This window comes from Apodemus sylvaticus, chromosome 8 (genome assembly GCF_947179515.1).
Source record: "Apodemus sylvaticus chromosome 8, mApoSyl1.1, whole genome shotgun sequence".
NCBI lineage: Eukaryota > Metazoa > Chordata > Mammalia > Rodentia > Muridae > Apodemus > Apodemus sylvaticus.
In genome coordinates this window covers 2,345,615-2,372,474 of record NC_067479.1, presented here as the reverse complement: position 1 = coordinate 2,372,474, position 26,860 = coordinate 2,345,615, and the positions used below count along the sequence as shown (strand labels likewise).

At 46.9% G+C, this 26,860-nt stretch overlaps 2 protein-coding genes across 2 annotated transcripts in view; both read left to right on the top strand.

Moving 5' to 3' along the window:
• The window catches only part of Pcca (propionyl-CoA carboxylase subunit alpha), a 774,935-nt gene that overhangs the window by 347,818 nt on the left and 400,257 nt on the right, over nt 1–26,860 (top strand). The gene's annotated exons all lie outside the window — the stretch shown is intronic.
• Zic2 (Zic family member 2) lies at nt 10,134–13,666 on the top strand. Its single transcript, XM_052190579.1, has 3 exons — nt 10,134–11,205; nt 12,967–13,130; nt 13,313–13,666. The coding sequence occupies exons 1-3, from the start codon at nt 10,134–10,136 to the stop codon at nt 13,664–13,666; spliced, it is 1,590 nt and encodes a 529-aa protein (XP_052046539.1).

Genomic DNA, 26,860 nt, shown 5'->3' with positions numbered 1-26,860 from the left:
TTGGAGGGAGCCGCGTGATTGGCAGCTGCCTCGGCTGCCCGATTGGCTCTGGTTCAGGCTCTGGGCCCAGCGGGAAACCGCCCCCGTGTACCACACCGCCTGTGCTTTCACTTCGTGCCCCCTCTTCCCCTGGAGCTCTGCATCCCGGCTTCCCCTGAGATGCCCAAGTTTCCCTTGCAGAAAGTTTGCACTTGGCCGGCGGGCTCAATCCCCTTCGAATTCCAGTCTCCGGGTCGACAAGCCTGACGCAGAGCATCTGCTAGCTCCGTGCCAGAGTGGAGGAGAAAGAGGGAGGTCATGGGACCTCCCCACCAGGGGTAAAGCGAGGGGGCGGGGGTGGGTGGGTGTGGAAGAAGATGAAGAACTCACTTGAACACTTTCTACCTCTTGGATAATCCCTGGTTGCTCTGTGGACCGAATGACCATCGCATTTGTAGCGATGCCAGAAACTTATCAAATGGACCCCGTCTTGCCCCTGGGCCCACGTGCAGTGCAGACTGGAGGTGGAATAAGGACGATTATTAAACTATATTGGTCACAAAACAATTTGATGGTGCTTGGCAAACTACCAAAGTCAAAATAATATGTAATAAATCTTTCCCCAAAGGAACAGTCTTGTTTAGACTTTTTAGCTCATGGATTCAACATGGTTCAAAGGACCTAATCTCACACTACGCGTGGATTCTAGATCTGCTACTCCCAATTAGAGCTCCCCGAGGAGGTGGGCCGGGGAGGGGGGCGAACTTTTGCCTCTCAGCGAGATACAGTATCAGGGAAGGCCAAATGGCTACTTTCCCAAGTGAAGCCTTTAAATAAGAGATGTCTTTTAACCAAAATTCCTCCTTGCCCAGAACGAATGCTATATATGTGCCTCGGTTTCTCTGAAAGAACCGCAAGCTAGAATAGACCAAATACAATATTTAAAAATCAGTATCTTGTCTATTTATTAATAAGCTTCCTCCTTAAACTGAAATGACATGCTCGAAAAAAATCATTAAAAAACTAGGATCCTATGGCCCAGGTTTTTGAATGCTGTCCCTGAGACCTCATTGATTAGGAGTTTCAATCCCCCAGTATCATTTGTTGTTTAAAAATAGTCTCATGTTCTAAAATGCTCAAATCCAAGCAAAAATATTTTGCTACCCTCAATTAAATTATAAAGTAGCAATTACAGTCGAATGTGACCCCATCCACATCCGGAGGTGCGGTTTGGGATGAATGGAAGTGGGGGGAGGGCAGAAAGGCAAGGAAGCATATTTAAGCTTAATTCATTTGCAATACGAGTAAAGATCAACCACCCCCAAAGCTGTCATCAGATCATAGTCCTCAAAAGAAGTAAGTATTATTTCAAAAGAGTTGATTTGCTAGTGTCAATTGACATCGGTGTGAACCATCTGCAGAAAGAAGCCTCCCCATGAACCTTGGGAATGCCATTTCTCTTATAAAGCTGACAAGCACACAAAGACAATCATACCATCACATTCCAAATGCTTTTTTCTTTTAGCGTAAATGAAGTTTAAATCTAGGGAAAATGCAAAGGACATAAGTAAAAAGATACACACACACACACACACATTACACAGTGTCAGTAATCAAATTCACATCTATATTTGGGGAGGAGAATTCTTTGATGACTTGTTTGGGAGACTTAAACATCTTGAGGCAAACATGGAAAGGTTGGTAGAGCACAGTGCCCTCTGTATAGATAGTATGTAAAGGAAATGTCACATTGGGAATTATTACCACTGTCTTCATTTCCTTGAAGGACATTTCAAATAATTTTACTTTATTTCAACCTCTTGGCAATGAACATGCTAGCAGTAGTGACAGCCCCGAGTTCACTCCTGCAGCTTATCAGCAAAAACAAACCAAACCCAAAAAGTGAATAAAGAAAATAAGTGCAACCTAGTTTATAATATAGACCGTTTGAGCAATTTTATTGTGCAATAAAATGGGCACCTTCAGCCGTTCAAAATAGCTTTTTGTCAAAATTATAACTGCTTTGTTTTATTGAATTGCTGAAATGTAATGGTTTAATGGGTGGAGGCATGAAGGAAAGGCTGTAAAAAATGTGAATAATGCTACAGCAGGGCTGTGTGGAATCTGGAACCCGCCTCCTTGTACAACTCTTGTTAAACACAGCATGATATGTATCTGTCATCGATTTAATATGTCTTAATTCAAATATAGTTTTCCTATCAATTTCTTTTTATGGGAGCCTTAAAAAGAAAGAAAAGAAAGAAATTACTTTCTTAGAAAATAACAGATTTGGATGGGTGACTAGAAAGGGAATATTTACAAAGTGAGTTGAATGAATATTCAAATTTATCACCATACCCAGACCCTAAAAAGATAATTGACTCAGGTAAATCGACTTGAGATGCTAATTCTTAAAAGAAAGGGCTGGGGAGCAAAATTTCAATCACCACCAATAAGGCGCCAATAAACCGCCTGCCAATTAAACCTGAGAATAGGCCTAGCTACTTGGTCCTCAGGAAGGCTCACTGTGGATTTCCGGAATTGCCTTGCTTTATAAAAGGGCTTTTTATTTTGTAGACGCCCTTTTTGTTATTGTGATGACCTGCCTGACCCCAGGTGCGCTGTTTCTTTTTCCAGCTGTTTGGGAGCCAACCCGAAACGCACTTAAATCCTGACTTTCTAAGGACGCGATAACTAGATCACACTTCTTAAAAAAAAAAAAAAAAAAAAAAAAACGATTTCCAGAGGGTTGAAGAGAATGATGTACTGGTTTCCAAAGCAGGGAATGATAGATGTATTCATGCAAATCCTGTCCTTTTCTGTGGACCTAGCCTGTTCTGATGGTGAAACTGGTCTTTAGGGCAACTTTCCTAAACCCATGCCCTAATCTGCACTTTGTGCGGTAGAGGCCCTTGTATGAAGGCAGAGCAAACCTTGGAAATACCGGCGCTGGAGGCAACAAGAGCTTTGGGGGCCGTGGATTTACAGACCTCACGTTTGCTCTAGGAACCCCAATATCTTTCCAGTCCCCCAAACAAAGGCGCGGAGAGGTGGAAGGCACAGGCAATCCCAGCTGGCCAGTACCCGATAACCACGCTGCTGCTTAGCTTCCTAAAGGCCATAGAACTTGGCGCTCTAGGATTCTAAGGCTGGCTTCCCGCTGGCGGGAGGGAGGGCTGCGTCTCCCAGTTCCAGGTGCCCTCCGTGCCTCACTTAACACGTAGGAAACAAGTCAAGTTTCCTACGATGGATGTGGGCAATTAATAAACTCTAAGGGAAGTGAATTGGACATTTCCTGGCTTTTGAGCCTTTGTTTGATTGTTTCTCTAGGCGGGCGGGCGGGGGGCGATATTTGGGGGACGGGGGTGGACAAGAAAGGAACTGGGGAGACCAACCGAGATGCCCTTTTTTATTGCCCTTGCAATTGCTTTACAACTCGCCAGTCCCGCGTGGTTTCTGAGAGGCAGCTCCCTTGCGGAAGGGCTGGGTACCGGTTGGATTTGTAAAGTCTAAGGCCCTTCAGGTTGAGCCAGGGACGGGTTCAAGGGCGAACCGGGCACACATGGAGAAGGACAGTTGACAGGGCGGGAGTGCCCAGTGGTGCTTAACCCATCCATGCAGGCTGGAAATTGCTGTGAGACACTAGAATGGTAATGATAGTCCACTAAGATTTTTCTACAAACTGGAGCCTGAAAGGCGAACGAACAGCAAAATCTTTTTAGCAGAGCTCTCTCCGGGCAGGAAGAGATGGCGACTATGGGTTCCAGGAATTTTTACCACATCACATCCAAGACAGCAAGGTCTGGATGGAGTAGGCAAAGTCTAAAGTCGACTCTTCTGAACACGCCCGCCCCATCCTTTTCCGACAGGGTCCAGATTCTCCACCCTGGCGTCCTCGTGGCTCAAGATTAATCTGGCAAGGGGGCTAAGATTGAGCTCAGAAACTTTGGTGAACAAAATCATGCAGTGGCAATTCGCAGTCCTCTGAGCATCTCTCTGAGTATTGCCTCTTTCCCACTCCTTCTGAACTTAGAAACGTCAGGGTCTGCAGACAAGGGGTAGCTAAAGACTGTACTTTATGCTAAGGTCCCTGTCACACATTCAAGGGTACGATAAGGCTGGGGAGGCAAAAGTCACGACTGTGTTCCTGAGACCAAAATGCTGGGTTGAAGGTGGAGTGGTTTGTGTGTGTGTGGTTGCTGTTGTTGTTCAAATCCTTTAGATGGTGAAGAACTGGCCCAATCCTGTATCCACTTGCTGCCATTTGCATTGAAAAGCTGTTGGGGTTAAAAAAAAAATCAGCTTATTTTTACAGTACCAAAGATAAGTTGTGTAAAATATGCCTGTGATCAAATATTCCCATTTGGTTCAAAACTATTTTTACAGTTAGAAATAGAGGTTGTTAGAGAAAACCTTTGACTTTCATTTAATCATTCTGATTGGGGATTCTTGATAAACATATCGATATATCTCAAAATATACTCAGAAGGTCAAAGTAAGAGTCACAAAATGTTTTACATGGTCAAGGTACACAACAGCCTAATTTTTATTTTTTTAGGCCTGAAATGGACTTTTCTTTATCTTTCACCTTTGACTATCTTAGAAGTCAGATAATGATGAGAGTAGAAGCTACAATGCATTTATTTATTTCAAAATTTGGATGTTGTTCCCCCATGAAACCACATCCCCTTCAGTATCTACATTTCATATTTGGAGAAGCTGTTGAGATAAATCAAATAGTGACACATTGATGCTTTTACTTGTGTAAGCAATATGGTTGACATATGGCATTGTTATTTATGAATGACAGCATAAATTGTATTACAAAGTCCACTGGAATAATACTGCACTTTATTGGAAAGCTGCTCATTTGCTGATAGTATTCAATCCCTAGGTTTGCCCACAAGCCCAAAGGATAACAATCTTTGAAATAATTAAATACGTTTCTGTTGCTGTAAGCTCCTGGGTTTTTTTGGAGGGAGGGGAGGTTGTTTCTTTTTGTTGTTTTTGTTGTTTTAATGTTTTTTAAAAACATTATTACTATTGAAAACAGTCCTATGAAAAAAGAGGAGATGAGGCAAAGACAATTAGTTCTCTTCTTCTTCCAAAACCACAATTTCTGTCACCCAGTCGGGCTGGGGGTGGGAATGGCCTGCCTCTTCCAGCTTCCTCACTCCCTTTCTGACAAGTACAAAAGTATTTGCATCCCCGTCAATAAACTACTGGTGGGCACATATTTTATATTGAGTTTTTTTTTTAATTAGCTCAACTACAGAGTTTAATTATAAAGAGAAAGGAAACAAAACCACAGGAGAGCTTTATCTTATGAGGTCTTCACTCATAACCTCCTTCCTAATGTTATTTAACAGTTACAGCTTTGGCTAGGATTTTCACAACTTCCTCTCCTTTTACATTACACCTCTCTAAAGTCCTAACAAAAGACATTTGTTTTAGGTGGGTTTTATAGAGGGGGCTTCCCAGAGCACACATGTGGTCTTTCATGTGTCAGGGTCACCCAACTCAGTAATAGCTGAGAAAGCAGAATCAAAAGTAACTTTCAACTTAATATCCTGTTGATTATCTTGTTGGATTTTGCCTCTGTGATATAGATGGTGGTGGGTGATAGAGATGGTGGTGGTGCTAGAACTCTGTAAAAAAAGGAAATTATTATTATGTTAATTATTACTTTGGCCTAAGCTACAATGTATTACATACTCTTCCTTACAGCTTCTCTCCCCCATTTTTACACCATTTTTTAAGGGGAAAAAATTGGAGTGTTACTGGGAGTGTTACCAAGAGTAACAGTAACACATTCAGTGGATAGCTGAATTGTTTGTGTTTGGTGTCTCCTATGCCACAATATATACCTTTGCGTGTGAGAACACAGTGGGTGAAGTGCAATGGATCTACTCTTCTGTATGTATGCGTACGTCATGCTGTAAGAGATCACAGTAGACACCATTCAAAAGCAGTTGCTCGTGATGCTGGGATGTTTGTGGGATTTGCTTCCTCTCATCCCTTATTTTTCTTTTTGTAAACACATCACGATTTTTTGATCAAGCCTTGGTTCTCTTCACTCACCGGGAAATGTACCCTTGCCAGGAGCCCTGTGGCGGATATCCTTCTCAGCGACAAGCTGAGGTTTTGCCCAATTCAGGTTTTGCCCTGTTTGAAAAGAACAATTTGGGGAAACTTAACAAAGAAAGAACGTGCTTCCAAGCGTTGACAGTTACCGGTTTGAGGAGTTTGACACCACTACAGAGCAGCCTTTCTAGAAACCTGTTGGAAAAATGAATTTGCTCAGTATCTGCCTGCTGTCACTCCCTTCCTTCCTTCCTTCCTTCCTTCCTTCCTTCCTTCCTTCCTTCCTTCCTTCCTTCCGCTAAGAAACCTGAGTCTACTTTTGAGGCAATAGTCCTGAAAGCCTTTGCGCGCTCTCGCAAGCGCGCGCTCTCGCATGCAAGCGCGCGCACATTCGCGCGCGCGCGCGCACACACACACACACACACACACACATACACACACACTTGTTCTTGCCCTCGCTTTTTCCTCTCCTTCCTTCAAAAAAAAAAAAAACTGTCAAGAAGGAAAAGGCTTTTTCCCCCTTTTTTCTGATTTGCAGAGAAATAAAACACTTCTGAAAGAGGGGACCGAGACGTGACTTTGAACTTGGCTCAGCTCCTCTGTTTCCTGCAGCGAGAGGAGAACTGGAGCTGGGAAAGAATAGCCAGGAGGGCCCAGCCCGCGAGCTCTCCGGCGGGAATTAAGGCATCTGCCCTACCGCTCGGCCCTCGAATCCAGCGCGAGCAAGCGCCCAGCCGCGCCATCCTGAATTGCGGGCGCAGCAAAGAAGAAATCAAAGCGAAAGGAGAGAATGGGTCAAAAAGGAGAGGAAAGGAAGAGTGGGGAGGGGGTGAGGAAGTGGTAGAGGAGGAGAACCTGCAAGTGTGGAGGTTTGAAAGAAGGAAATAAGGTCTTTGGGTGAGTAAGGCAAACCAATTCTCACAACCAATCTTCGGTTAGAAAAATTGGGAGTGGTAGTATTTTTAGAACAAACCAATACATGCACTTTTCAGTATAAACTGCTAAACAAGGCAAGCAAATGTGAAAGACTGAATTGGGCAGGCTTTTAAAATAAATGGATTGAAGCATTTCTGCTTACATAGTCTCCATCTTTTCCCCTTTCCCCCTCCTCGCCCCCTGCAGTCTAGCAGGCCAGTGTAGCTTCTGCCCTTTGAGATACGGGTATGGGAGAGAAAAGGACTATTTCCTCCCTCCAGCTTCTAGGAAAATTCATGATTTCGGACAAGATGTTATTTCTCCCCTCCCCCCATTGTCAAGGGATGGGGAACACGGAGGAAACAGAGGGAACCTTGGTAGAAAAGGGCCCTGGACAGCTCCAACAGTTGAGCCAGACCCACCTAAGGTTTGAGAGGTTGTTTGATCAGGCAGGAGCTCACATTCATTGCAGCAAACTTCAACAAGAGTATTCTTCCAGCGTTTTTAGTGATTTCATTTCAATATAAATTTCGAAGTATGTTATTCTCTTGCCCGAATTTTATCTCAGTTCCCAGAGATTTAAGAATAAAAGCAGTTCTCAAGCCTGAGAAAGGTGAAGGAAGACGTTGGCTACAGGCTGAACCTTTACACTTCCCCAGATTCTAGGCCCATAAATCCCACTCCCATTACCTCTTGAGCGCAATCTGAGGACGGTGGGACAGTCATGTTCCTAGTGGCAAGCCAGCCTGGGTTCGAGGGCGGCGCTTGGGAAGCTTTGCGGTGTCTTCACCAAAGAGTGACACTTACCTTAAAGAAGGTTTAAACCCCACAGTTTACTTTTCTGAGGCCCTGATTCTGATATGGCCAAATTAAGGCCTAAACCTTGCTTGATACTGGGCATTCCACTTCCTGAATCAACGTGGCCGTGGACCCGGTCAAGAGGTTTTCGCTCTGAGGGAGATTCTGTCTTTAAGTGACGTCTAAACTGCCCCTCAGGGGCTGCTGCCTAAGGTTTACTCCTGTAATCTGAGCTGAACAAGAGCGTCAGGGGGTGGGGGCGGGGGCGGGGGCGGGGGCGAGGGGAGCTAAGTGAGTCCAGGGGCAGGTAGGGACCACTGCCTGGGGTGGGGGCGGCATATAGACGAATGTCCAGGGAGTGGAAAGAAATGGTTAGTTTGACTATCTGTGTCCACCGTCCTTCTTCCACGTTTTAACGCCTCAAGAGCAAATTGATCAAGGTGAGGATGGGGAAAGTAGAGTGTGCAGACGGGGCATGAAACTTGCCCTTGACATGAAAAGTCTCTTCGCTTCCTCAGGAGCTTGGTGATTCTACAGCCAAGGGTGCTTTGGACTAGAGTTCCCGGGCTTTTCTGTGTGTTAGGTAGTGGATGCGATCTCTGGGGAGTTGGTGGCCTCTGACAAAGTAAGTGTGCGGGATCAGGGTTCAATACCGCTCCAGGCCAGGATCCGGCAAAGGGACCGAGACCCATAGACCTGGGACCGCGTTAGGCTTGCAGCTGGACTCCTGAATTAGCCGGCTGGTGACAGGAGCCACAGAGCCAGACGCGGGAACGAAACGCAGTAGGCAGGCAGGCCCAGTCTGTTGGTGCGTTCGGTCGCTGCTGCAGCTGCACAGAGCTAGCGGGGCTCAGGGAAGGTGGGGCGGGCTGAGAGCAGGGCGGGGGCGCAGGATTGACGAGGCCATAATGGCCAATAGCGGTTTCTGGAGGGCGGGATGGGCGGGAGTCGCTGTTAAAGGGGCGGTGTGACCAGGAGGCCGAGCCTTGGATAAGGAGGGAGGGATGCCCGGGCGGGAGACCCGGCGGGTACGCGGGGGAGGGGAGAGGAAAAGGAGGGGACAATAAATAAATAAATAAATAAATAAAAGGCGGTTGCTGCGGCTTCAGCGCCCACCGAAATAAACAGAGGCGGTGGGGAAGGCTGCCCAGTGCAGCCTCGAGGGAGAAGGAACTCGCTTTGGCCTCCTAGCATTTGCTTGTGCCGAGGACTACGTTCTGTCCTCGCTGGTGCGAGCACTCACTCCGGGACTAGCGCCCTGAGCCGAACGGCTGGAGAAAGTGGGGGGGAGAACCAGCGAACACTTTTTTATTGTTGTTATTGTTTTTCAGACTAGCCTCACCCTGATCCCCTCCCCCTCCTCGCCTTCTCCCCTCCCACAGTCCCCCCCTCCCCTGCTCCTCCCCTCCCTCCTCCTCCAGCCCAACTTAAAGAAAGAGGGAACGACGCGCCCGTTTCCTCTTCATCTAGGGGAATTCGTGGCCGCTGCAAGTTTACTACTCCGGGCGTCGCCAATGCCAAGCTCGAAGGGCCAGGAGGGCTAAACCCCCGCAGCAGCCGCGAAGCCGAACAATACCCGCAGCGCGCTGGGCGGTGCGAGCAAGGCCTCGGGGGAGGGAGCGGCCACCCGAGCGCACGGTGGACTGGACGCCCAGCCTCCTCCTCCCGGCTGCCCAGCGCCCCTGCGGAGATCAGGTGGAGCGGCGGGTGTGCCAGGCTCTGGGACTGGCGGAGCTTGCTGCTGTCCGCTCCCCGCCTGCTTGTGAGCGCACAGCCACTGTCCTAGGGCACTGTGGCCCCGCACCGCGTTGACTACATTCGGCGGATACCGCTGATCTCAGCCAGGCTCCCGGTCGGCCCGCAGTGCAAGGCAGCTAGCGAGTGAGTGCGTGCGTGCGTGCGCGCGCGGGGGCGCGCAGGGGTGGGGGCCGCGGCGCTGAGCTCGCCCTCCGGCGGCCCCCCTCTCCTCCGCTCCCCACACCTCCCTCCGCTCCCTCCTCCCGCCCGCCCTCCCCTGCCCTGCCCGCCCGCCCCCGCCGCAGCTCCTTTAATACACTTTGGTTCTCCGCCTGGCTTTGGACTCTTCTCCTCCTCCACCTCCTCCTCCTCCCGCGCCTCCTCCGCCGCCACCTCCTCTTCCTCTCCGCGCCTTCGCTCCTTGCCTGGCCGCCTCAGGCAGATACAGGCGGCGGCGGCGGCGGCGGGCGCAGCAGCCCGGCTCGCAGGACTGCAGTCGCCAGTGTTTCCACCACCGATTCACGGAGCCGGGCGTCCGGAGGACGCGCCTCGCCGATCCGAAGAGGAAATCCAGGCGGCGGGGCTCACCGGGGCCGGCGGGGCGGCCGGGCGCGCTGGCCATGCTTCTGGACGCGGGGCCGCAGTTCCCGGCCATCGGGGTGGGCAGCTTCGCGCGCCACCACCACCACTCGGCCGCGGCAGCGGCGGCAGCGGCGGCCGAGATGCAGGACCGCGAACTGAGCCTGGCGGCAGCTCAGAACGGTTTCGTGGACTCGGCCGCGGCGCACATGGGCGCTTTCAAGCTCAACCCCGGGGCACACGAACTGTCTCCTGGCCAGAGTTCGGCGTTCACGTCGCAAGGTCCGGGCGCCTATCCGGGTTCGGCTGCGGCGGCTGCCGCGGCCGCAGCTCTAGGGCCCCATGCCGCGCACGTTGGCTCCTATTCCGGGCCTCCCTTTAATTCCACCCGGGACTTCCTGTTCCGCAGCCGGGGCTTCGGGGACTCCGCGCCGGGAGGCGGCCAGCACGGGCTCTTCGGACCCGGCGCCGGCGGCCTGCACCACGCGCACTCGGACGCGCAGGGCCACCTTCTCTTCCCTGGTCTCCCGGAGCAGCACGGGCCGCACGCCTCGCAGAATGTGCTCAATGGGCAAATGCGCCTAGGGCTGCCGGGCGAGGTGTTCGGGCGCTCAGAGCAATACCGCCAAGTGGCCAGCCCGCGGACCGACCCCTACTCGGCGGCGCAGCTCCACAACCAGTACGGCCCTATGAATATGAACATGGGGATGAATATGGCAGCGGCTGCAGCCCATCACCACCACCACCACCACCACCCTGGTGCCTTTTTCCGCTACATGCGGCAGCAGTGCATCAAGCAAGAGCTCATCTGCAAGTGGATCGACCCGGAGCAGCTAAGCAATCCCAAGAAAAGCTGCAACAAAACTTTCAGCACCATGCACGAGCTGGTGACCCACGTCTCTGTGGAGCACGTCGGCGGCCCTGAACAGAGCAACCATGTCTGCTTCTGGGAGGAGTGTCCACGCGAGGGCAAACCCTTTAAGGCCAAATACAAACTGGTCAACCACATCCGCGTGCACACGGGCGAGAAACCCTTCCCTTGTCCTTTCCCGGGCTGTGGCAAGGTCTTCGCACGCTCCGAGAACCTCAAGATCCACAAAAGAACTCATACAGGTAATGGTGGGTCTGCAGTGGGAAGAGGCACCTCGAGGAGAAATAAATGCACATACTGAGCGTGTGTGTGTGTGTGTGTGTGTGTGTGTGTGTTTTTGCTTGCGTTGGGGGCTAACCATCAGCCAGAAACCTGTAATGGGAGAGTGCAGGACAGCTAGGGCTTGTTTTTGTTGGAGGATGGTAAGAGTATTATTGGACTAGGATTTTTCCATGTGCGGAAATTGAACTTTTAAATGATCAGCGTAAAACCAAATGCTTGGAGTGATGCAATTGCCACCCCCACCCGCCCGTCCTACTGAATAATTTCCATTCTAAATAGAGCGCACAAAATAAAACAATTCGGCTCTAGCTCGATGTCCGGGAAGCGAGCCTAGCAAGGATTTTGCCAGCTTGTCTGAATGAGCTTTTCTGCCCTGAGTGGATTATCTGTTTTTCAGAGGCTCGTGCTTTCCCATTTCTTTTACCCAGGATCCAAACTCCTTTCTAGGGACTGTTTCCCATTAAATGAATCTGGTGTGAGCCGAAGCTGTGAAGCGGTTCTCATTTAAAAAGTGTTTTTAAAGCCCATATTGGGGTGGGTCGTAGGGGACTGACGGTGGTTTGTCAGCAGTTTGTGAAATTCTCTAAAGGGCATCAGAGGGTTTGTGATTACCAACTTCGACCCTCTCCTGGGCCAACCAGAGCCCCAGGCAGTACCGCCCTGCAGGGCGATCGTGAGAGGAGAGAGATTCAAAAGAACTAGCCTCTTGCCTCAGATTATTCATCTTCGACCAGGTCTCAGCCAAAATCGCTAAAGATGATTTGCTAAAAGAAAGCCAAATGTTTTAGCAACTTCCCTCGTCAATATTTACTCCGAAGTCGGGATGAGCCAGCGGCCTATTGTTCTCTTTTGGGAAGGGAGGGAGCCGAGGTGCGAGACAAGCTTTTAACAAGGTTTAAAATTTGAGAAATTTATTTGCATGAAATGCCCGGTGTCTGAGCGGTTGTCTTTAAAAAACAGTTTAGGTGCTAATGGAATTTAACGTTAACTGGTTCCCTTTCCAAGTGGAACGACGTTTGAGTTCTCACACCTCTAAATGACTCCAAGCATTTGGAATCCTGGCAACAGGATGTAGGAACCGCCAGAAATTTAAACAGGGAGATTTTGAAAGGTTTTCCTGATTCCAACCTCTAACCCATTTGCTGAGAGGTACAATCATTAAAAGACTACCTTATCTCTCATGTTTACTTCCTCTGCCTCCATTAAAAAAAAAAAAGACTGTCGATTATACTAGGATTTTGATTAACTCAATTTGCAGAGTTTTTGGATGATAAGTACTGGCGCAGTCAGCCTCCATATCCCAGTCTCCAAATAGCTCACAGCATCTCCAAATATGATTGCTTACTGGCCCCAAAGAGGAAGCGACAGCAGCCCAGCCGCCTGTGTGATTTTGATAATGCCCCAAATATTTTGTCAAAATAACAGCTTCTCGATATCTACACCAACTTGTTAGGGAGCTGGGAATCCAAAAAGCTCTGAGGAAAGGCGAAGAGGGGCATCCCGAAATTAGTTAGAAATTTAAGGAGATAGTTGTCAGTGTGAAGGGAAGTTTATTTTCATAATTATGAAATAAACGATAGAATCTGTTAGTAGGGGTATCCAACCTGTTTCAGAGTCTCAGCCCTCTCCCCTTTGCCCTCTACTCTGTACCCTGGCAGCCTTGGTGAGGACTTTGGGGGTCCTTGGTGTCCCATAGCAAGCACCCTGTTTGCAATCCACAGGGGAGAAACCTTTCCAGTGTGAGTTCGAGGGCTGTGACCGGCGCTTCGCCAACAGCAGCGACAGGAAGAAGCACATGCATGTCCACACCTCAGATAAGCCCTATCTCTGCAAGATGTGCGACAAGTCCTACACGCATCCCAGCTCATTGCGGAAGCACATGAAGGTACCACTGCAGTAGCCGGGAGGGCTAGGCCGACCTGGAGCATCAGCTCCCAGAGGGCCTGGGAGGGTCCCCAGGGGCCGAGAGACGCCCTTGGGGTGCTCTTGGTTCGGGGACCCGGCCTCACAGCAGCTGCACTCACACCCAGTCCCCTCTGGTCCCCACTCCCGGCTTTTGTCTTGCAGGTCCATGAGTCCTCCCCTCAGGGCTCCGAGTCCTCCCCGGCTGCCAGCTCTGGCTACGAGTCGTCCACACCCCCGGGGTTGGTGTCCCCCAGCGCAGAGCCACAGAGCAGCTCCAACCTGTCCCCAGCAGCGGCGGCAGCAGCAGCAGCGGCTGCGGCAGCAGCGGCCGCGGTGTCCGCAGTGCACCGAGGCGCGGGTTCTGGCAGCAGCGGCTCTGGAGGGGGCTCGGCGGCCGGCGGCGGCGGGGGCGGCGGCGGGGCGGGCGGCGGGGGCGGCGGCAGTTCTGGCGGGGGCAGCGGGGCAGCCGGAGGCCATAGCGGTCTCTCCTCTAACTTCAATGAATGGTACGTGTGAGGGGGCCAGGCCTTTCTCCCACTCCCTATTCCCTTATCCACCGTCGCCCTCCCCTAAACCTACCGAGGGCACCTTAGGATCGTCTTGTTAAAATTATGAATCTGATTTTTATGCTGAAAAAAATTACCAGGAGAAGGAATTTTTAAAGTTTTTTTTTTTTTTAAGAAAACAATCTAGGCATGAAAAGCAAACTATCTCTGAAGCTGAAAACAAACAATTTTAAGAAAGTAAACCATAAAAATATCTAGCCAAACTTCCCTAGCAACCCCCAGCCCACTTTCCTTCTCACATGCTTCCCAGTCTTTTTGACAAACTGTACATAGTGGACTCCTTCCTTTTCCACGGTGATTTTAATGGCTTATTGGTGGATAGAAGTTTGTCCATTTGTAAACTTCGGATTGCGCTCCCTCGTCTTTCTCCCATTCCCTTTCCCCAAGTGATGAGCCTTTTCTTTTTCCTTTTAGTTACCTGGTTTCTTTCTTTTCTTTTCCTTTTTAAGTAATGTGGAAGAAAATGGTTTATTTTGTATTGTGGTATTAAATATTGTGTTCCTTTTAAATGAGGCAACTTGATTGTAAACTTCATGCGACTATAGACTGGAAAATATGAGCCGTGCCAAAGTCTCCCTTCTGTTTCTTCAACATACCAACCCATAGCACACATCACCACCACCACCAACGCTTGTGAATGTATTTTTTTCTGTTAGCTGGGTTTACATGTGATGTTTCAGTGCTTTTGCGAGTTCAATTTGTTAGTTCTTGTATGAAAGATTGGGGGGTGGGTGGGGTGGGAGTAAACGTTGTGCCGTTAGCTTTTTCCGAAATAACATCCTTCTGTAAATATCCGTTGCCATATTTATCCATTTGTAATTAAATTATGGTATTAACTTGCTACAGAGGAAACAATATTTATAAAGAATGTTTCTTAACTATAAATATGTACAATTGTGGGCATAAACTGTTTCAGATTTTTTATTTGAAGGTTTAAGTGGTTTGATCATTTCTTGTGATGTTTTGAGAGTAATGCATACAGAAATATAATAAAATGTGTTGAAACTGCATGAACATACTTTTTTTCCCCCTAGCAGAGTTATTGAAGAGACTGGGAAGGAGTCAGTTTGAGGCATGACATGGGTATAGATTGGGAGTGTGGGGGGAAGTGCCACCTTGCATTCTTTGGAGGAAGGTCTATTTATGCATAGAGAATGGGCCAAACTGCCCCTTTGGCAGAAAGTCTCAAAATTATTTTCTACATCCTTTTGTTTGGTAGCTGAGGATGAATTAAATTTTTGGAAAGCCTTTCTGAGGAATGGCGGCAGGAACCTTCAGAGTGTCTAATGGCTCCATTATCTAAGGGAATGCCTTTCTTTCTTTCAGCTATTTGGGCTGGCTTTAAGAGCACTAAACATTTCCTTATTCTTTGTTTTCTTTCCCTACCCTGCCCCCTTCCTCTCTCCCTCCCTCCCTCTGAAAAGCTGAGGTACAGTTATTTTTAATTGCACGTTTAAAACTGAGCTGAGTACTTTGTTTTTGAACTTGGCCCAGTGATTATAGTTTAAAGGGGCTTGGTTTTTTTCCTTGATATTTTAAGCAGAGCTTGCTCAATAAATCCTGTTTATCTTAAGTAGTTCTGCAGTGGTGCTCAAGGGAAAGTAATAAATAGGATATGCTTTAAATTTTTTTTTTTTTTGTCATCGTAGATAGGGATATATCTACTCTGAAGGAAAGAATGCAGCAAAATAACATAATGTGTACAAAGGCTAATGTTGCCAGGTGGAAGTGAATAGGAGTACGGAGTTTTTTGGAACCTTTGCCACCGTGCTGCCCTGCCCCCACAGAAGTTGGTATGAGTTCCCAAACAAGATGCTGTACAGAAAGCAAAAATAATTTTAGTAATAACAGGATAGAGTTGAGAGGAAATTATTTTTTAGTTCCTGAACTATCAAGACTTCCCTCCCACAGGGTGTCCCTGTAGCTCCAATGGGCTGTGAGCATTGCAGGAGCTGCTCCCAGGGCAGGGAGAAGACCCGGTCAGCTTCAGAGGCTCCAACTGTTCTACTGGATGAGTCTGTGCAGCCCAGGGCTTGCTGAGTCAGCTGCAAATGGATGGAAGACCCATTTTTTTTTTTTTCCTTTTCCTACTTTCCTTTTTTGCCTCTGGCTGAGCCACAGGGCCAGGCATGACAGCCCGAGGGATGCTTGGGAAGGGGACAACACTCACCTCCCACAGGCCATGCTACCTGTTCAGTGGCCAGCGAACATCCATACAGCCTGATTTGTGTGCCTGCTTGTGATACTCTCCGGGTGACAAGTGCCAGACTCGCCCTCCCCAGCGGCCGTGAGCTGCCTAAGCGCCAATTTCGGAAGCAATCAACCCTCTATTAAAATCAAATTTATAACCCCTAATAATATTAAGCAAAATTATTAGAATAATTGGCACATGTTACTGAGCCTTGGGAGAATTCATTGAACACACTAGAAGCTGTGAGAAAAATCATTTAGGGATTTTGCTGAGCCCCTTACCCCTGGGGGAGTAGGCAAAAGAATCAGATTAAATATTCATTTGGTGGGCAAGAAGAAAATGGTCCTACTCAAATGTTTTTAACCTTTCCATTGTGGGGCTGGAAAGTATAGTTTAAGATACCACAAATCTTTTAAAGGGGAAGGGGAAGAACTCAGAGGGACAAATTCAGCATCAACTTAAGGCTTTGAGGCCTTCTTGTTTGTGGGAGCATGGGAGCTAAATAGTGTCAATGTAGTGCAATTGCTTTTCAAATCTATTGGGGAGCTCGCTGTAAGTGTATGGCGCCATTGTTATTTTTCTGCAGAAAAATACAACGTGTAGAGAGTGTGGGTTAGGAAGACCATCAACCGAAAAGTGCTTTCCTACTCCACCCTGGGACGGATGGAGGCCCTGGGAAAGGCTTTCTAGCAAAATGGCTTCTAGCCCTTCTCTCCTCTAGGCTTTGTCCACAGGAGTCATCCACCCGACGGCTTGGTCCAGTTTCTCTGTTTGGCTTTTCTCGTAGCGAGTTTCCGGGGGCAAATGAGAGAAGAGGAAGCGAGCGTACGTGAGAAAGAGTGCCGAAGATGCCAGAATCGCTGTGCAGAAAGGGTGCAGCAGTTTGGCGCCTGAGCCCAAGAGCCTGGCAATGATGGGGTTAGGAGTGGGGGTAGGTGGTTGAGAGGAGATGTCCGAGCCCTTCCTCCCTCCCCTTCACCCCAACTCATAATGGGCCTGAATGCTAACCTGCCCTTGCCTTGACTTCAGAGCCTCATAGCTGAAGCTGATCCTGGCCTCCCTCAGGGCCCAAGAGCTGTGTTGTGGGTCGCTGCTGCGGGCGTCGGGAGGGCTGGCCGTCTCTGCTTGCCACCGCTGTCAACTTGAACTTCAGTGAGCAGAAGTCTGCTCCCCTTCGCGCTCAACTCCATTCGCCACCGAATAAGTCCCTCTCTCTACGAGATTCGCTTTATCCGGAGGCAGCTGGAGCTCCCTCGGGAGACCCATCATTATTATTATTAATTATCGTGATCCTCGCTGCATTATTAATGGCCACGAGGATAACGGGCATGGGTATCAGCTTCTCCCAGTTCAGTGATGTCCTCCGAAGTCCCCGGCAGGGAGGAGGTTATTCCCAGCTCAGAGGCCGCGTCAGTTCTGCTTGCGGCAAGGGCGAGGAGAGGCAGCTACAGTCCGGACACTGCGGGACTCCAGTAGAGAAAACGCCACCCTGGTACCCGCACACCATCCCTAGCTGCCCGGGGCCTCTTTCCTCTCCTCTCTGCAGGCACCGTGGCTCTTCCTCCACCCCACCCCCTACCCCCTTTGTCTCTTTTTCAGACGGATGTTTTCAGTCTCAAGTGGTTTTTTTTTTCTTCCGCACAAAACCCTGAGATCAAGGGCAGATCGCAGGCTGGACCGGGAGCTCGGGTTTCTGCAGGCTCCTTTTGCTATTTGCCAGCATCGCTGCATTAGGCTAGGAAGGCCTGGGCCATCCAACGTGATCTTGCTTGGACTGGTGGGTCTAGGGTAAGCGTGTCTCAGTACTGTTGAATTCATTGGTAGCACAGGAGGCCAGAGACATGCAGAGATTTACCAAGTATGCAATGGAGACTCAAATCCTACTATCCCCTAAATCATGTCAGAAATAATTCCAGGGACCTTAGGCCCATTTCCAAAGGTTAAGAAATAAAGGCCTCAGAATAACACTCACTAAGAATTGGTTGAACTTTCAGATAGGTTTTTAATTTTTAAAAAAAGGTTGAAATAGGAACGTGCGTGGAATTCTCCTCAGGATCCAAGCAGGGTTCAGTAAATACTTGTGGGTTGATTATAATCTGATGCCCCAGAAATTTGCAGCTCCACATCCATGAGTAGTACCTCAGCAGACAAGTCAAAATGAAAGGTTTCTATTTTTAACCAGCAGCTCAGAACTAAGACCATAGAAATGTCATTCTCCTTCCCTCCTCTCTCTCAAGCCCCCCCCCCCCCGCCTCCGCTGAGAGCTGCTGGGCTTTTTATTTGGTGATGGGGAGGGGGATCTAGATCTTTCCAGACTAGATCCGAGTGGCCAAGTATCAGAAAACCTCAACCCATCCCGCTGGGTCCCTGAGGAGGTGTAGGCAGCCATGACGATAAGGGTAAGACGTTAACAAATGAGCCCACCTGTAAAGCTGATTATAGGACAGCCCAACCCAAGTGTCGGAGTTCATGGTCAAGGCTGGGGGTCACTAGGGGCAAAAGGGCCCTTGTTGCCTCTGAATGGCCACCTCGGAAACCTCTGGCAGGAGAACTCCGGGCCAGGGTCCTCCTCCTGCTGCCCCGCCCCTACAAGATGTACGATGCTAACTTTGAGCACTGGGGTCACTAAGCATGCCCCACCCCGCTTTTCTTTTGTTTTCAGGGCAGAGACGCATTTGAAGAGGTAACACTTGACGTCTCCTTCTGCTTTCTGCTTTTCTCCCTATTTGGGTCCAGCATTCCTCTAGCCCCACCTGGTTTAACACAGCCTTTAGGCAGGCTTTTGCGGGAGTCCCTTTACTCGGCCGGCGCGCACCCACACAGACTCGCCATTCGCATTCCCATGCCAATACACATCATCCACTCATATGCTCACCTCCTGTGGCTTCCGAATCTCTCCACCACCAGTGCACTCATGGGTGGGAAGGACCTGAAGCTGGAGAGATGTTCGTGGGTGGCACAAGACCAGTAAACGGGTGTTCACCCCTCTTATTGTCCTTAGAGGAACCACTGCCTGGCCTTATAGGTGAGGCTCATTTCTTGAATCTATAGACTCTCGGGTTGAGATGGGGACAGCAGTGGGGTGGGAGGATTGGGGAAATGAGGGTGGGTGGGTGATGAGGAACTACCTGCAGTTGGAATCCCTAGGTCGATTACCAGGGGCTGTGCTGAGCTAGATTGTCTACCCACCTGCTGCGCTCTCTACTCTCCTGATGTGTATCTGTGTGGTGGCAGGCAGTAGTTTTTCCTCCATCTGTTAAAGGGAGGATGTACCCCACCCCATAACCCTTGCCTTAATCTCTTCTTCCCCCCACTCCTAGTCCCCCCAAACCCCAGATGCTAAGTCAGTGGCCCTGGGGAGGAGAATGGAGCAGCGTCTCTACAGAAGGAGGCAGATGGAGATAGAAATGACGTTAATAGCAGCAGAGATAACCATAGCAGTTGAAGCTTCTCCACGCTTCTCTCTCTGAGCTGTCTCTCCAAGGCCTGGAGAGGGCTGGAACGCTCCTGACCCTGTACAACTGCAAGTGCTCATTGGGGCCCCTTTGATGGGAGCAAAGGGTTTTTACTGCTACTTTCCAGTAAAAATCCAAAACAACCGCTGCCCTAGAGCAGAGCCAGCTTCTGGATGCAGGCAGCCCCTGGTGCATACTGCACTGGATTTTTTGCTTTGTTTTGTTCTCTGGGCCCAGTGGGCCCACAGCGATTAGTGTGGTTTCCTGAATCCTTTGGAGTTGGCTAGTTCTGTCTGTCCACTGTCTCCAGCCCCCATTTCCCTGGCCTGTCTTCCCCCCTCACCCCTCCCCAATCCCACTACTCCTCGCATGTCTATGAATGGTGGATTTAATGAGCGCGGGTGCCACGCTGCCCGGTGGTTCTGAGGATGCTCTGACCTGTAGGGAGGGCGCGAAAGGTCAGACTCACGCAGGGCCGGACTCGGGCTCCTCCCAGGCCCACGCCGCTAGGATATTGATCCTGGGAGAAAGGTAAACAGGAGAACTGGACATTCGGTCATGAATACTAATGAGCCAGGGTAGAGATTTTAATTGCTGTGGACTTCCTTTTTCCAGCTAATCTTTATTGCAAACTTCTCTGGAGTCAGCCTTCCATTTGTGTATTCTTGTCCCCTCCTTTTAGTTTCGTGTGAAACGCCTAGGCAAAAGAGACTTATGTTAGCTTTACTTTTTCTCCTTCTCAGTGTTCATAAGCGCCGTAAGAGCCGTCAAGAACAGTCCGTGTTCTCAGAGTGGCTCTGCTCACTAATTCTGGAAATGTAGGGGGATCCTATAAAATTAATTGTTTCAATATGGTTTTGGCAAGACTGTTTCTTGACTTCCTCAATCTTATTGTTTCGAAGACTTGTATGTTCTTGTCCTTAAACTTCCCCTTGACAATTTCATCTTTTCTCTGGGCACCCAACCTCTTTATAGCTCCTCTCTAAACTGGTGCATTCTATCCCCCACATGGTCTCATTTCTCAAGTCTGTAGGCTTTGGCACTGGCTTTACCAACCGCAGTGTCGGAGTTTTCCAGGGAAGCACAGAGTCTAGGCAAGCTAATTTACCAGCTCTCATGAATTTAGTGTTTTCTTTGGTACCTATGAGCAACACTGAAATGTGAGACAGGAACCTGGGGAAATTTCAGAAAGAAGGCTGCCCTCATTGTTCTCTATATGTATTTGATAATTTAGTCGTAACTGATTTTTTAAACACAAAGCTATTTTGACCTCTCCCTCTAAATTGTCTTAATAGATGGGAAATCTCTTAAAACAGTTTGGCTGTGTGATTAAGAGAGGAAAAAAGATGCAAACCCATTTCTGGGATAGGGTATATTAAAATGTGTTGAAATCTATGCCAGGAAAAAAAAAGATCAACTGTGCTAGAGCAATTTTGACCATTATTCTAATTCTTAAAGTTTTGGACAAAATAATTTCATATCATCGTAATAGGTCCCAGCAGTGTAGTCCCCTGAGGATTTTATTTCACTTACACTTTTCAGTCTAAACTTTTTTTCTTCTCACAATGATTTATTATGTAGGTAATTTTAGGGGATACAGTTTACAGCTTGAATTATTAGACTGAACACCTCTGGCTGACACTACGACGCCTTTTTTTTTTTTTCTCTGCCTGCAGCTGTGAGTCACAACCCCATTTTCATACCCAACCTCTGCACATTCCTTCACAATGTATACTTCCTTCTTGCAAAGATCAAACATGCTTTGGTCAAAGTGTTTATTTTAAAATGCAGGAAAATTAAAACTAAACACAGCTCTACTGTAAAATCCCCCAATGTATCATATTTTCCTCCTCCTGTGGCCACACAAAAAAGTAAGAAATTGCACCAGTTTCTGGAATCAAATTTTAAACTGAAGCACACATATAGACAGTTTTTATTTTATTATTGAACCATGTCAGAAAACCTCCCACTTTTGTTCATGATTGGATTCCAGTTTGGATGTCTTTAAGTCTTACTATTTTTTTTTAAACAACAGAAAATTATATATCATCAAGAAAAAGTTGACAAACTTGGTTTTTTTTCCCCCTTTTTTCACCAAGCCATATATGCCTCATTCCTAGTTCACTTTCTGTCTTAGGTTTTTCCTTTTAATTACATCTTCCAGGAGGTAACTTTAAGGGGGGAATATATTTTAAAATATTTGCCAAAATATTTCAAAACAAAAGGTCTCTTAGTTACTCAAAACAAGTTCTAAACATCTCTGTAGGTCTCTGCTGTATGTACATTTCCTTTTCTTTCAAATTAAGGTGACGAGAGAGAGAGAGAGAGAGAGAGAGAGAGAGAGAGAGAGAGAGAGAGAGAGAGAGAGAATCAGTCTCTCTCAGTACTCAGGTCATACAAAGTGAGTTTTACCTGTGTTTTGGTGGACATGATGCCTTTCTGTAGCCTTTTCTCTGTATGATTTGCTTCAAGCTCCACATATTCCCCAGTGAGCACACTTAGCTACCTCCTCTCTGCAGCAATTTACTGGGCTCTTCAACCACACATGTCTTTAAGTGCAGAAATTGTTAGGCTGTTTTTAATCAAGTTTGGAAGCTGAATCTTTTCCCTCTGAAGACTGCCCAGGGGTGGATTCGGCTGAATGTCTGGGCAGCCGGCAGGCAGTGGGCTTGGTCACCGCTTTTTTTGAGACACAACAGCAAAGAATGGCATTGACATAATCTTGTGTGGCAGAAATGCTTAAAATATATTGATCCCACTTACTTCCCTTACCTCTGAGCTAAAAGGCAAGTGAAGCCAAAAGGAAATTGGAAATGATAATTCATTTACTAACTGGAGGCAAACCAAGAATATGTAAATACTTTATAAACATGTTTTCCAAAATCTTTCAAATTAGATGCTGCGGCTTAGGATGAATGACAGTAGTTTTTTTTCAAAACTTTTTTAGATGTCAGTAATAAGAAAATAATAATTAAGAAAGCCTAACTTATAGAGAAAATGGAAAGGTTAACAGAAATCTGTTTATTTGCTATCTTATTCTTTAAGTAGAGACCAATTATAATGCATATTTTTAACTGTAGAGAAATAAATAGAAATAGTCTTCATATCCTACTGAAAATCCTTTGTAAGGGTGGAGAGTTGAAGGTTTTCAGGATTATGGACAACACAAAGAGTCTGATCAGAGTTTACCTTCAAGACAAGGTTCTTGCTTCTGCTTCCTTTGCTGGGCTTTCAACGGCTCTGTTTACTAAATATTTGTTGATTTGAAAAATCTCTTCAAATTAAAATACATCAAATTTGCACCCCCTCAAAAACTTAACTTCAAACTCTACAAAATATTTTTTCAAGTTGTAAATCACAGACTTTTAAAAAGTTCTTTTATATTTGGTATATTTGTATATATGTAAAATAAATAAATCTTAAAATGTCTACTCTTCTGTCAAACTTATACATTTGAGAAACTAATTTTATAATATGCAATTTGAGGTTGAGGGCTTCATTTCCATTTTTGAAATCCAAATAAGATAGCTCTAAATTAGATTTGGACACAATATGATGGAAATGTCAGTGAAAAGTCTTAAAGTACCACTTATATCTAAACTACTATCTAACACACACACACATACACACACACACACACACACACACACACACATACATTTTAAAGAAAATGTTTCAAATGAATAGAGTAGTTACATCAGCCACCTGACTTCAAATTACTTTTTGGAAGAATCTAACATAGCTATTATGTGAAATTAGCAAAACTATTGTCTAAAACTACAGGATAACATTTTTCTAAATTCTCATGCAATAACTTATTAATTCAGAAATGTAACAAGTGAGATATTTGGGCAAAATACCTCATCTAGTTTTTTCTGTAGATTTTTACATAGGATGCTATTGTAACTTGTGTCAGTTCATTCTCCCCTTCTCTCCCTCTCACTCCCTCCCTCCCTCCCTCTCTCTCTCTCTCTTTCTCTCTCTGTCTCTGTCAACACACACACACACACACACACACACACACACACACACACACACACACACAGTTGAGCTAACTAACAAGCAACCTACCATTCTCTTGTGTCTCTTGTGTTCTCAACAATTTTGCAGCTGAAAACCAAATATGCAGGTTTCTGCAGATGCCTGGAGGGTGGATACCACTTTAACTATCTTTTCTACTAAGCAATTTCAGAGTGAAATTAGCCTCATCATTTGCCTCTTTTTTCCCTTGAAAGTTTGAAGTACAAGAGGCAATAGGCATGTCGCTGGAATGCCACCTATTTCTGTGTTTCAAGTATCACTATTCAAAATGCCTTTAAAACAAGTTTTAAATTCATTTTTAAGAGAGGATTTTCCAAGAAGTGCTTCTTTTCCCGCTGCTAGGCAGCGGTACTCCCCAACCTCTTGGCTGGAACCCTTGCTTTCGATTTGTTTGTTTCACACATTTCCCTAAAGAACCCGGATCTTAGCGCTGTTTAAGTTTGCTTTTAAAATACTGTATTTCTGCCCTGCGTCCTTCCCCGAAACAAATTGTTATCGAAAGTGCATCAGATTTGTTCCAACTGTGGGATCTGGATCAATAGTCACACGACACAAATCTTTAAATTTTTTTTTTTGTTGTTGTTGTTGTTGAAGAAACCTACAAGTTTGTTATGTATTTTCAAGTAAATTAGGGCTGTTGGCATCTTCATCAAATATAAAAAGTCGCGACTACCGCCTGAGTAAGCCTTTCTTTATTATTACTTTTTGCCTGTGTATCATTACCTAACTGGTATGTGTTCTTCTGTCCAGCTCTTGATGATCTAGTTGAATCCTAGACATTGTGCCAAGAAGTGTATTTGAAGCAGATAAGTGCGTATAATACAAATGCGTTTTGTTAGACCTGATGGACGCTATTTTTCTTCTAATAGGTTTGTAGCAAACTAACACAATAACACAATGTATTCCTTTTCAAGGTACATTGTCGAAACAGGTCTATTAAGAGCGCGTTGAGCTATTTCTCGCTTCTATTGAACAGTCTGTTGCTCAAACACAACAGCCAACAAACGCCAGCTGCCTCAACAAAAGTAGAAACCTAACCCTTTTATGTAATGTTTTAGCAGAAAGGGTAGCTCTGTTTAATTAAAAACATTGATGGTCCAGTGAAACAATGGAAACTCAAGTTCAAGTGGTGTTCTATTGATTTAAGATGAGTTTTACTAGCTATGGGTATAATTCATTTTCCCCCAGCTCTCTCCTGTGTGAGGGGGGTTCCTTCTTGGGGCATTATTTGGGTGAATAGAAAGACAGACACGGTTATTGCTTTAGAAACCTGATTAACAAACGTTGCTTTGAGGGTAAGGTGTTTAATTTATAAGTGCACCCCATATTTTTTGTCAGTTTATTCGCTGTGGGGAAGCTTTGAAAGTAGCTCCTCTCAGCAGGTTAAAAAGTGAAGTCTGCGTCCTGGCATTTAAATGTCTTTGTTATTGTGTCAAGCAAGTTGTTGAAAACGGCATGATCGGAATACTAAGGTTGGGCAGCTAAAGAGACGCGCGCGTGTGTGTGTGTGTGTGTGTGTGTGTGTGTGTTCGCGTACGCGCACGTGCGCCTCTGGGCACAGGACAGTGCGTGCGAGAACAATTATTTCCATCGGAAGGTGGTAGCTTGCGCCCGACTGCTTCTCTGTGCAGAACCGACGGCTTTTGGGCTTTCAACTCTGGAAGTGAAGCAGGACGGAATCCTCCATCACACTTCCTTCTGGGGAGCCTTAGATGCTGCCGCGGAGAGCCGGGTTCGCTCGAGGGCGTCTAAGCAGTCCTTTGACAGGGAACATTCAAGGACCGAAAGGTTCTGGGTCCCGCGCACCTGAGCGAGGGCCGGAGCTGGAGGAGGTCGGCGCCCCGCTGGAAGGGGGGCGGGGCAGGTGCGCGCCTCCCTGCCGCCCGCGGGGTGCGGCCCGCCCTTCCCGCCCCGCCAGGAGGGCTCCGCGCTCCTTTCTCGCTCTACCGCGCGCTTCGCAGCTGCCGGACTCCAGGGACTAGGGAGTAAACAAATCAACGCCCCACGACAAAACAATGGCCAAGGCTGGGGCGCCCTACACGAGGCCCCAGGCTGGGCAAGCTTGGTTTTCTTTATAGTCCCGGCCTGGAAGTGAGGCCCTCAGGCCTGTGGAGGCTTGTGGAGGGATGGTCAGACCCACTTCAGGCCTAAAGGCTTGCAGTATCACCGCTCCAGGTTAGCGAGGCCACCATGTCTGCCTTTCTGGGACCAAGCTCATGTGGGTCAAGCCACATATAGCCCTCTGAGGTGCACCTTGAAGACCGAGAGCACATGCACCTTGAAGACCTAAGAGCACAGGCATGGGTGAATTCTGGAGCTTGGGAATCCTTGCGCGGGCTTGTTGGGCCCACTGTCATAGTTGAAATCCAGAAGCAGACTAGAAATAGGGACTGTCCACATGGAACCCTCAGGCCCAGAATGAATTATTTAAGCTGTTCCTGGTGTTTAAAGAGGTTTTTCAGTTTTAAAGAATGTTGTAAAAAAAAAAAAAATCAGCTCTTGTTAACGTCCCTTACATATGCTTCCTCAGCTGAACACGCACTGTTTCCTGAAACGGAGCAGTGTTGGAACTTGTGACAAGTGTTTTAAAAATAATACGAATTCATAAAGAGGATGAGGAAATGGAGGAAGGAGAGGAGGAGAAAGAGAAAACTTAACGGATACCTGAAGTATTCTTCACGCCTTCATTTAGCTGTGCGGCTGTTTTTAACTGTGGGATCCCAGGAAAGAGATTGCTCTGAGATCCTGGTACCTAACAGCTCTTTCCTTTCCTTTAGTAGTCATCCCTAATTAGAAATGCCTCAGAGGAGCCTTTATCTAGTCCATAAAGGAAGATCAAGTGTCTGCACAGTATATATTAATATAGGGTCCATACTCAGTAATTTGGAATTGTGTTTCTTCTTTCAACTTTTTCCTTTATGTCCTTTTCCCTTCAAATACTTGTTGCCTGTGACACTGCTTTGACCTTCCCTCCTCCTTTTCAGGATGTTAGGATGAATGCTGCTTTCTGGCAAAAAGACAGTAGGAAAGATAAAGTGTGGGCTTTCATTTTGGGATCTGGACTGCCAAACCACTTACATTTCTGTATTCATTTTCTTTCCTAGAAAAGATTTTTTTTTTTTTTTAAAAAGAGGTTTTCCTGGAATTTTGAAAACTGAAGATAAGGACAAAGCATTATCTTAAACTGAAAGGACATATTGTATGGAAAGTAGATTAAACATTAGTGCTATTATCTCTCTTAGAGAAGAGAAACTAATCTGACTCAGTTTTAGTTTTGTTGTGATGTGTTTTTCATACTGGTCATCGTTCTGGGTAAGATTTTAGTGGGCATTCTGTTTCTACCGATTTTAAAGATTTTAGTACCAAAGGGAAATGTAGACATTTTCAGTTATTAAAAATAACTAAGTACTCTTATAGAGTCAAAGTATTTATTTAAAACATCATAGAATGAGTATAA

Bases quoted from the DNA above. Each gene is read 5' to 3' on its own strand.
- Zic2 (XM_052190579.1), top strand. From the start codon at position 10,134: ATGCTTCTGGACGCGGGGCCGCAGTTCCCGGCCATCGGGGTGGGCAGC. The intron at 11,206-12,966 runs GTAATGGTGGGT...TGCAATCCACAG, and splicing joins CCACAAAAGAACTCATACAG to GGGAGAAACCTTTCCAGTGT. The intron at 13,131-13,312 runs GTACCACTGCAG...TTTGTCTTGCAG, and splicing joins CATTGCGGAAGCACATGAAG to GTCCATGAGTCCTCCCCTCA.